This window comes from Argentina silus (assembly GCF_951799395.1).
Source record: "Argentina silus genome assembly, chromosome: 20".
Lineage (NCBI taxonomy): Eukaryota > Metazoa > Chordata > Actinopteri > Argentiniformes > Argentinidae > Argentina > Argentina silus.
The window spans coordinates 5,504,751-5,516,177 of record NC_139674.1 but is presented as its reverse complement, the minus strand read 5'-3'; the positions used below and the strand labels follow the sequence as shown (position 1 = coordinate 5,516,177).

The 11,427-nt window shown below is 46.4% G+C and overlaps 1 protein-coding gene across 1 annotated transcript in view; it reads right to left on the bottom strand.

Moving 5' to 3' along the window:
- Positions 1-235: 235 nt before the first annotated feature.
- Positions 236-11,427, bottom strand: part of LOC310820275 (receptor-type tyrosine-protein phosphatase zeta-like) — a gene marked incomplete at its 5' end in the record, with an annotated part of 44,898 nt that continues 33,706 nt past the window's right edge. The window contains 20 exons of the mRNA XM_083691855.1: positions 236-1,469; positions 1,822-1,957; positions 2,585-2,727; positions 2,888-3,040; positions 3,369-3,497; positions 3,651-3,724; positions 3,893-3,986; positions 4,293-4,439; positions 4,939-5,074; positions 5,295-5,452; positions 5,633-5,764; positions 6,019-6,153; positions 6,407-6,489; positions 6,586-6,682; positions 7,061-7,081; positions 8,534-8,619; positions 8,731-8,822; positions 9,348-9,492; positions 10,162-10,845; positions 10,963-11,076. Of these exons, the coding sequence (XP_083547981.1) occupies positions 1,326-1,469; positions 1,822-1,957; positions 2,585-2,727; positions 2,888-3,040; positions 3,369-3,497; positions 3,651-3,724; positions 3,893-3,986; positions 4,293-4,439; positions 4,939-5,074; positions 5,295-5,452; positions 5,633-5,764; positions 6,019-6,153; positions 6,407-6,489; positions 6,586-6,682; positions 7,061-7,081; positions 8,534-8,619; positions 8,731-8,822; positions 9,348-9,492; positions 10,162-10,845; positions 10,963-11,076 (2,903 nt within the window). The 3' untranslated portion in view covers positions 236-1,325. The remainder of the gene's footprint in view (positions 1,470-1,821; positions 1,958-2,584; positions 2,728-2,887; positions 3,041-3,368; positions 3,498-3,650; positions 3,725-3,892; positions 3,987-4,292; positions 4,440-4,938; positions 5,075-5,294; positions 5,453-5,632; positions 5,765-6,018; positions 6,154-6,406; positions 6,490-6,585; positions 6,683-7,060; positions 7,082-8,533; positions 8,620-8,730; positions 8,823-9,347; positions 9,493-10,161; positions 10,846-10,962; positions 11,077-11,427) is intronic.

Here is an 11,427-nt window from a genome sequence, read left to right as displayed (position 1 = left end):
GAATTTGAATTTCTGTTTACTTCCTGAATTGAAATGGATTTGACCCCAACCGTTGATGCTCACTATGAAGCAGTCTGTAGAAAATGAAAATGTAGTACCATTGTAGTACCAATGTAGTACCATAGGCCACACTGCGGTTTGGTCTCTTCCTTACCTCAGCACTGGTACTGCAGGGCCCTAGTTACAGTGTTCCAGAAACCAGAGTATGATCTCAGACTAGCTATGGGGTTAATCTCAGACTAGCTATGGGGTTGTCTGGTAAGGTGGTGGGTTTCATTAGATGAAAGAAATTGTGAGACCACACAAGCAATGATATGAGGCCGTCATGATCGTAAGTGAGGAGTTTTAGACTTTACTCTTCTGGTTTGGGCACTATACACTAGTAAATACACAATGCCATCTCTAATGTTTTCTGACTACAGAAAAGTTCACAATAAATGCGTTGTCATGAGATAAAGAAGATGATTTTTTTTTTTCAGAAATATTAAGAAACATATTCCAACTAAATTATCAAATTATCAACACAGTTACAGTATACATTTGTAAATGACTAGAAAAACCGCCTTCATAGTAAAATATAAAATCTAGAGGTATAAATAGTTTTGGCCTTTTGATGTGGTCAGTTATAATTTACATATGAGATAATATCATACTTTTCCACTCTGATTTCGCTTGTATTCCACACGGAACACCATTTGGAACAGTATTTACAGTAGCCTTCCATGAGGGGAAGAAGATGAATACACACTGACAGAATATGAGAAGGACCTTTTCCAGTAATTACACACAAAGGACTTTTCCAAAAAAGATAGTAGTTAAATCAAACAAACCCAGAAATGTTAACAATAAGCAAGACAGCGGGTCACCTTTTAAGATAATAAAAAAAAAAAGCACAAAACATTTGGCATTAGTCACACACCATTGTATCAAAACAGACTGAAGAAAAGTGAAAAAAACATGAATTACAAAAGGCACAGAATACAAGACCTCATGGAGCTGGTTGCAGCGTCCCTAAAACAGGGCTAGTAGTACAAGACTATTCCACACCTGCTGCCCATGACGACCAACGATGTCTGAAAACAACGTTAACCCCTTGGATGATGGAAAAGAAGTGGGTTCCTGGTAAAAAGGCAATATGCTACCACTTAATGGGCAGCACCTCACTTTTTAACCTCACAAGAGATCTTAGATTGAGCAGAACTGCCCCTTAACCACTGATACAGGGCCAGGTAATATTTGATCCCCCTAAATGGTTAAGGTTAGGATTGGTGGAGGGTAATCTCACCCTAGATCTGTGGTTAAGAGCAATTTAAGAGATGAAGAGGTTACATGAGGGACTCCAGGCTCTCTGCTATGGTGACAGAGCCCAGGGGTACAGAGCCGTTGGTCTCTGAGGACTGCAGGGCCTTCTGGTCCTCCTGACTGCTCACCAGGCTCAACACGGCACGGTACAGGAACTGGTACTGCTCCTAGGAGGGGGACAGAGAGGGTGAGCATAGGAGGAGTGTGTCCCATGTGATGTGTGTGTGTGTGTGTGTGTGTGTGTGTGTGTGGGGTGAGGGAGAATTGTGTATGCTGAGTGTGTCCCATGTGATGTGTGTGTGTGTGTGTGTGTGTGTGTGTGTGTGTGTGTGTGTGTGGTGAGGGAGAATTGTGTATGCTGTGTTATGTTTGTCAGCTGTGTACTATATAGCATGTGAGAAGTGTGTGTCTGTGTGTGAGTTGGATAACATTCACAGTGTGTGTGTGTGTGCGCGTGTGTTTGTGTGAATTAGTTTGTATGAACGCTGTTTGTGTGATTGTTACTTCTCAAGAACTTACAATGTCGTTGAAGACCCCCGGCCTCATTAGGTTGGTCATGCGTGCCACCTGGTACACATCTACAAAGCCCTCCTGGTCGAGCTGGTGAGACAGGGTGGTGAGGGCACAGAACAGCCCTGCTGTGGTGCCACCCAGCCTGGCACAGTCAAGAGACACACACATTTAGACATCCACTCAGAGAGCAACAGCACACACGGTTCTCCACTTCAATCCCCCGTCTTTGGGGCACAATTGGCCTTTATCACACGCCCCTATGACGTGTACTTCCTGTTTTTGTTAGTCGCGTAGCTAAATCAACGATGAGGGTTTTTAGACAGCCAGAGCTAGCTATGTTAGCCTAGCACAGACAAAGTCACGTATCTAGCGAAATCATTTAACTCTTTTTATTATTTCGGTTGTCACCTCGGGCCAATTGCAACCAAATGATCTGCCGATTTGTTGAGTTTACGTGCAAAATTGAATTCATTTTGCAACCAAATTGCCACCCAAGGCACCTTAGTCTGGTCGAAAAAAAGAAGATTTAAATCTAGGCGCTGTTAGAGTGTTGATTTAGAGACCAGAGTTGCAATTGACCCCTAATGTTTGTCCATGTTTAACACTACTAACAAAAACAGGAAGTACACAAACGAGGAAGTCTGATAAAGGCCAATATCACACCTCAGAACACCTCCCCAACTACAGAACATTCTCAGTGATGGCGTTCAATAGTGTTTGGTTACAAGCGAGCAGTGTATAGTCTCAGGGAGCAGTGTATTACACTTACTGGTCGTGTACCACCACAGGGCTGTCCCTCTGTCTGCTGTTCTCTCTGATGATGTTTACCAGCTCAAAGCTGTTGCTGATGGGGCTGTCTGGGTTGGGCCAGCAGGGGGCGCCATACTGCCTCACCTCCAGGACATAGTCATCCTGAGGAGACCGGACAGACACAGCGGGAGAGAGAAAAAAGAGAGGGGGGTGGGGCTGTGAGAAGACTCTGTGTGTGTGTGTGTGTGTGTGTGTGTGTGTGTGTGTGTGTGTGTGTACATGCCTGTCTGTCTGTAACAGTGCTGGTGTGTGTGTCTCTCACCTGTGTGGCCTCCACTATGAAGTCCTGTACCACCAGTCTCTCCTCATTGGCCAGGCAGACATGGTCCTCTCTGGAGAAGGAGACGGTGAAACCCTCACAGCTGATAGGCTGGTCCTTGCTGGGCCAGTACACACATGACTCCTCCCCTTCCTTCTGAAAGATACACAGGGAAAAGAGAGGTCTGTATGTGGTTTTATAGAGTGTGTGTGTGTGTGTATTTGAATTGTAAATGTCATGGTTGCCATGGAGCATGGAGCCATGGAGCAGAGGAAAGAGAGCGGAAATCCATCAAGCCTAATTCATCCAGATATTTAGTTTTACTTTTTATTTATGGGTTCGGGTCTATTTTTGTTCTCTCCATGGGTGCATGCGTGTGTGCACATGCGTGCATCCTGTAGGTGTGTGTGTGCGTATGGGCGTGTGTGCATGTCTGTGTGCATTCATGCGTGTGTGTCCTGTAGGTGTATACAGCGCCCCCTACCTGTGTGTGAATGTCGGGCAGGGAGACGATGACCTGTGCGTTGTGGTCCCAGACCATCCTCCAGAAGTCCGAGACGGTGCTGGACAGAGGAGTCTGGGTGAGGATGAACTCTGTACTCTGGTGGTGACCCTGCAACACACACACCAAACCAGTTGATACTGCCTGTGTCTTGTTCACAGTCCTTAATAGTATCATCTACAGGTACGTCAGTAATATCAAGGACAAAGTGCAACATGCAACACAGTCAAGACACAGCTTAGTGACTGAGACATCACAGCTTACCATCACATAGGAGGCGTTAATGTAGTCTGACGAATCTCCTCCCACTGAGGACAGACACACTCTGGATCTCTCCACTGCAGCAGACACACAACAGAGAGACCCATTGAAACCAGTTCACTATTATATTACAATGAACTTCAGTTCATTAAATACGATGAATGTTCTTGACTTAAAGTTACAATATGTCGGTTTTTCCTATCGCATAAATGTCTCAGTGCTGGAAGCCGTCCAGTGCTGCTCACCAGGCATGAGCGAGGAGCTCCTGTTCTTCTCAGCGTTGCCCTCTCTCAGAGCCTTGGTGTAGTCAGAAGGCTTGGCTCTGCGCTGACTTATCAACTGAAACAACACGTGAGAAAACGTTTGACCATCCTCTGTGTTTACGATCCTAGAAGTTAATATACAAACGTTACTGCATACAGTATTGTCCATGATGGTCAAGAGTAGGGCAGATTATGGAGACTAGTGTGTCATTGGAGACACAGCGAGGTAAGAGTAGTTTGCCCCAAGCGAGTATCAAACTCACAACCTTCCGCTCGCCAACTGGCCATGCTAGCTACTGCCCTTAAGAGAATTAACTCACTTGGTGGAGATGCTAATGGCTAATGCCTTATACACAGTGTTTTTAACCGATAGCGTCCTGACCTTGAACTGTTTCTCCATGCGCGTCCTGCCAGAAGGCCCTGGGGTCAGCAAGTCAGAGACGTAGGAGTGGATGAGGTCAGAGGTCACCTGTGTGTTCCTACTGAGGATGGCCTCCACCAGGGCATCATGGATGAACATATACTGCTCCTAGAGAGAGAGAGAGAGAGAGAGAGAGAGAGAGAGGAAGAAACTTCAGGCTTCTGAATTACACACTACAGGGCTTGGGTGTAGACTAGAGGCACTGGAGGCTAGTATCCATGGTTTTATTGACCTTTAACCTTTTGGATGGAAGTTATGTCCCTCATTTCCTGTTATCAATCAAAGTAGCGTACATAACTTTTACAGCTAGCTATGTCTCCCGAGTGAGAACAAATAAACTACAATAAGCGCAGAAAGACATAGAATGTCACTATGGCAGCTCACTAGCATGGTGCCAATAAAACTGTGCAATCATTTGAAAATAGAGAGTAGTAGGCATTAGGAATGGGACTAGTCTTTCACTTACAAATGTACCTTGCAGCAAGCCTACCGTACACAATCAAAACAACAATGTTCACGGATCGACACTTGTGATAAGTTCCACCAAAGGTGTCTCCAATAATGACGTCATGCTGACAAATGGCCTACTGAGGGGTGTGTTGCTTACCTCAGTCTGGACCAGGTAGTTCCTCTGTGTTCTGACATGTTTGAGGAAGCCCAGGACGTTGACTGTGCTCTGGTCGTGGATCTGTTGCAGCATGCTGTCCAGCATGATGTAGGTGCCTGTTCTCCCCACGCCAGCACTGAGGAGAGAACACACACAAATAGAGAACACATTATGATGCAACATTACACCATGCTCTGGGATGCTGCGTCTTTTAATACTGTACACTCTTCGAAAAAAAGGGTTCCCGAAAGGGTTCTCTGTGGGAGAACACCCTTTAAACAATCCTTTTGGATTCCACTTAGAGCCCTCTGTGGAAAGCAAGCACGCACGCACGCACGCACTCCAACACAGCCCACCTGCAGTGCACCAGAACAGGCCCCATCTCGTTTGTCCTGGCCAGGGAGGAGGCTCGTACGAAGGAGAGGACAGGCAGGGTGTACTCTGGCACGCCCATGTCAGGCCACTGGGTGTAGTGGTACTGGACCACCGTCCTCTCACCACTGCTACGACCCTTCTGGGAACCCCCCTGGATGGGAGAGAAGAAGGTTTCATTTGGTTTTGATGAACATATAAGTGTTGCAAGCAGCGATTCAAAGAGATTGTGGTTGTGAGTTAAGGTCCATGTCCACCTGTGTGTGTGTGTTGTGTGTGTGTGTGTGTGTGTGTGTGTGTGTGTTTGTGCTTCCACACATACCTTGTGGCTGGTGTCTCTGAGAGTGAAGGTCCTCAGGGTGTAGTAGGCCAGGGTCTTACTGGTTCTGATTGTCACCTGGTACTGACCATAGTCCTCCTGGTTCTCCTCTGGCCAGTACTGGTCACACTTCCTCTGATAGACCAGAGAGAGAGAGAGAGAGATGCACACTCAGTCATTCACCTGTCTCTCACGAACTCACTAACACAGTACAAGTGTTGTACAGTATGTTGCATTCTATATACCGTACCTGATTCCACCACAAGGTGGCTCTGTATACGAGAGATATGAAAACAGAACCGGTCAATCCTGAATAACCTAATTGTTTACCATAAACAAGGCTTATTTATAGCTCGTAAGGATCATGTCACACATGACCCCAGACTCACCCGTCCCTTCTCCAGTAGGTTGGTGATCATGATGATGACTCCTACGTTCTGTTGCCACACCATCCGCCAGAAGTCCTCCCTGCCCGCCTTCAGAGGGCCCTGGGCCGCAATGTACGCACGTGGACGCTCAAAACCCTGACAGGAATCATACAATAAATTAATCCATTCTATTATATATATCCATCCATTTATCCATTTATCCATCCATCCATCAATCCATCAATCCCATCCATTTAACCATCTATCCACCCATCCATCTATTCATCCATCCATCCATATTTCAATCCATATTCTTCCTAGTCTTCCTCGATTTACATACAAGTGTTTATATACGTAAATTAGAGTTTGGAGGATAATGAATAATTGAAATGAATGAGAGCGCACTTACATCGACAAAGTTAGCATTGATATAGTCTCCGCCTTTTCCATCGCTGCCCAAACTGTGGGACAATGTGACTCGACTGTGGTCATCTAGAACAGAGAGGGACGGTCATCAGTGTGTGTGTGTGTGTGTGTGTGTGTGTGTGTGTGTGTATGTGTGTGTGTGTGTGTCTTAATTTCACGTACAAGCCAGGATGTTGACGTATCTGTTCTTGTTCTTATTGTCCGGGTGGTTGGAGCTGTCGGTGGTGATGTCCATATCTACCGTGCATGTCTGCACCTCCTGGGAGAGAAAACACTGTCAGTCAGTCATGCACACACACACGTGCGCGCACACACACACACACACACACACACACACACACACACACACACACAGGCACGCAGACACTCACACACGCACACACACACCCTGAGGCCACATAGCATAGAGTAATCATGCAAGGAAACAACAGAAGACGAGACAAGGCAGTAGGACCAGTACAGCTACAGCACTACAGGGATGTGATCCGCCACAACAAAGACAGTATGAACAACATCTACTGTCTTATTTACCATCAGATTTGTAAGCCACAAATCTGGAACTCCTGATGATGAATCAGGACAAAATCACATCTCTGCTAGTGTATTCTAATCAAATACAAAGGGAGACGTGGCTTACCTCATAAAACTCTTTCACAATCTAATGGGGGGGGGTGGGGGGGTAGGGGGGTGGGGTGGGGGAGGGGGGGGTGGGTGGGAAGTGAGAATGCAGAAAGCACAGCGATGAGGATGGGTGGGTGACAGACAGTGAACAGTCAGTGCAGATACAGAAACATGAGGTACATCTGTGTGTGTGTGTGTGTGTGTGTGTGTGTGTGTGTGTGTGTGTGTTTATGTGTGTGCATGTGTGTGTGTGTGTGTGTGTGTGTGAGACAGGTTACTCTGGGAGGTAGTGGCTCATGCTATGGACAAGGGTTAGAACCATAGACAAACACAGCTCCACAAACTATCCTCCATATTGGCTCCAAACATGACATGACAATAACATTCAAGTTGTAATTGTTTTGAATGTTTTGGAACTAGCATGGTGCCCATTAAGGACCTCAATCTAAGATTGGGTTTGCCGAAATGTGTTCATCCATGGCTCTGGATAGGGTTTCTACAGGGGTGGTGTTCCATGTGGTGGGCCATGCAGTCCCACCACACACCACCGGGGACACAGATACAGTAGCACAGTCCTGAGGTTACCTTATAGCAGGGAAGGGTGGTGGAGGAATAAATTGGAGGACGCTCATTGTATTTCATGGAATAAGTACTGTACGTGTTTGATACCATTCCTCATTCCGTTCCATCCATTACAATGAGCCCGTCCTACGATTTCTACCTCCACCAGCCTCAGGTTACCTTACAGAGGCAGTGTCTAACAGGAATAGTGTCGCCCTCACCCAAACATACTGTACATGCTGCCCTCCTCAACATGCTCCCCCACCCACCACAACATGTACAGGGTGTTCCACTGAGATATAGGGACAAACAGGACAACTGGGTATATGGTAGTTCAATAAATGTTCACAGATGTAACATAACATTTCATTGGCTATCAAACTGTGCTGTTTGAGATATTCTGAGGTCAATTGAACATATAGATTTGAATGAGGGAGGCTATCAGACAATTAAAGAAGCAATTTGGGATTGGCACATACATTTGACTTTTAACTTAATTATATATAGCCATTGATTCTTGAAGAATATAACTTATAAATGCCTTATGAGCTTAGTTCAACTGTCTTACCCCATCAGAACCCCAAATATAAGCTTGTTTTAGTCATTGTAAACAAACACTGTAAAGCTTTGGTTAAAACTATCATTTTGTGTTCATGTACGGTCAGTCTTTGCATCCAGCTAGCTAATTTAAAAGTGGTTACATTTCTCCAGCCCATCCATCAGCTGTTTACCAAAAACAGTGGCAAGATGACCACTGTTGTTGTTTGAATCCCAGATTGCCTCTACATAGGTCAAATCCCATCAATGATTCCGAGTACAGTACAGTACAAAAAAAACTCTCTCTATGTGATGTTAATACTGCTTTGGGTGCATTAAATATGTATGAGATTGATGCTCTCAGTGTCCAGATCTCTGACTGTTGTCTTACCTCAAACTCTTTAGAGAACGTGTTGGTGCAGTGGAGCTCTGCGACATGCTTCACAAACATCTTCACAGTCAGGGCCTCATGCTCATCTGAAACACATGGAGGAATGGACAGTAAGTCAGTAAGTGTGTGTGTGTGTGTGTGTGTGTGTGTGTGTGTGTGTGTGTGTGTGAGTGTGTGAGTGTGTGAGTGTGTGTTACCTGTGGCTAGCAGCAGAGGGGTAGACGGTGCAGAGATGACTTTGGGAGAGGCGTTGTCCTCTGGATAGAAATTAGCAGCCTGGAAGCAGTTTCTAAAAATGAGAAAAAAAATACACCCTTTAACATCTGACATGGCCTATGGATTGTGACTTAGAAAAAGTTATCAATGTGATCTGTCATTTGTATCACCATAAGCGAGAGTATATACACAGCCTACCATTTCCTACTGTATGTTAGAACCCCCTTTGAAACTAGGTAATTCACCTCAAGCACTTTTATACCACACCAAGGGCTCCAATTTTTGCACGAGCAGAAAAAGTGCAAAAAATGTAGCAAAGTCGAACTTAACCATCATATGTCGAATAGACACGATGGGACATAATGCAATGGGAGTTCTGAATACTACAACTAGCGTTTGCATGATGTGCAATGCATGTTCAGACTGTGTTCTAAAACTCTGGTTGAATAATCACAGTTTTCTCCAAAACATAGTTTAAGACATGGTACAATGAAACAGGTGTTTTGAGCAAGTAGTTCAACACTATTTGCTCAAGGAAATTGAAGGCCCAATCATTGATGAAATGCTGAAAGGTTGTGAAGGCCGTATGGTACAATACCTCCAGTAGATGAGGATGCCCACGAGTACCAACAGACAGATGATGGTGAGAGTGGAGACCACCGCCAGGGGCACAACTGTCCTCTTCTCCCTCTCAACACTGCCCACCAGCCCCACCCGCGACTGATGGCTGGTGTTACTGCCCTCTGGGGGGGGGGGGGGGGGGGGGAGAGTAGGTTACACCACACATAGTCCTACATGTACTGTATACACACACACACACACACACACACACACACACACACACGCACGCACGCACGCACACGCACGCAATGAACTACATATTGTACACTCCTTATTACAATGACTACACACAACAACACACACCATTCATTATCAATATGTACAGATGTACCGTTCACAAACTCCTCATACACTATAAGTGTCTGCAAAAGTTGAACTTACGATCAATAAAAGATCTCTACTGCCACCTCATGGACAATTGTTGCCACAGCCATATCCTCACACACATCACACACCAATGCTCATATCACTCTCAGAATATAACAAAAGCATGTAACAAGCATACAAACAAGCATTCAACCATTCAATGCTCTTCTAATTGCCTCTATGGGATTGATATAGTTGCATTGAATTGAATTGAATCAGCTGAAGATCAGCCTGTCCTGGGAGGGTAAACGCTAAGTGGGATCCTTGGGACGACCTGACTCGGGCGACACCCCATTGAAGTGGAGATTTAAAACGGTTAAGGGTTAGAGTTTATGGTTATGGTTATGGTTAAGGTTAGGGTTAAGGTTAGGGTCATCCCAAAGATCCCATTTAGCATCTACCGTCCTGAGTGGGTGCTGTGTTACCTTTCCTCTGCTCCTCCATAGCCCTGCTGTCTGTGAAGACAGGTATACGCAACTCTATAACAGATTTGTCAATGTTGTTGTGAAGCTCCTGTATGATATCTCTATCTCCAGACCCACTGCCATCCTCCAGCACTGTAAACACCCAGGAAGTGGACTCTGGTTTCTCCTCCTGTGACACGGTACTCTCTGTCTCACTCTCTGTCGCACTTTCTGTCACACTCTCGAAGTAGAATGCAGAGGAAAACCCCTCAGAGCCACTGCTGGTGCCACTGCTGTTCTCACTGCTGGTCTCACTGCTGGTCTCATTCTGTGCCTCACTTTCTGTCCTCTCTGCTGGGTCCAGGCTTGAAGCTATGCGTGTGAGGATAGGCAGTTCGCTCTTGAAAGCCAGAGTCACAACAGTGTCCCAGTTCTGCTCCAGGCTCTCAGTGTAGAGGCCAGACCCTGACCCACTGCTATGTGTCTGTTCATCTAGAGGGAGCAGCACAGTGGGGCCACCTTCAGAGGGGGTGAGAGTAGGGTGCAGGGCCATGGAGTGTTCTTCAGAGGGGTATAGGGTGGTGGAGCGTCCTGAAGAGGGGGTGTGAGAAGGGTGCAGGGCTTTGGAATGCTCTTCAGAGGGGTATAGGGTGGTGGAGCCCCCTGAGGAGGGGGTGAGAGAAGGTTGCAGGGTGCTGGGGCCCACTTCAGAGGGGGTGAGAGTAGGGTACAGAGCTGTGGAGGGTTCTTCAGAGGAGGTAAGAGTAAGGGGTAGAACACTGGGGCCTTCTTTGGAGGGATGGATAGAAGGTTCCAAGGTACTGAGGCCATCTTCAGAAGGGGTAGCGGTGGGGTCAGGGACTGAAGAGGTGAGGGGGGCTGTCGGGGAACCCCAGGACCCCTCCTGAGAGCTGGGTGGGGGTGTGGCAGTACTGGCTGGAACAGACAGGCCTGTAACACGTGAGACTGAGGGAGAAGCACTAGGATGGACAGACAGGACCAAAGATGAGAATGGCCCAGAAACAGTAAAGCACCGGATGAAAAATCAATACAGTAGACTAGAGACACCACCACACCACCACACCGTTGTAGCCACCCGATCGGGAAGTAGAGTAACCTTAGAAATGGAACCGCCACCAGATGGCACACTTGAGCCAGAAAACATTGCCAGGCACAGCAGGAGGAGCAGAAGTGTCCCAAAAGATGATGTAAGAGGAAGAAGTGGGTCCTCCGTCAGATCATTAGGAAAGGAAAAGACAGAAACTGTAAGATTAGCTTGGGTAAAAC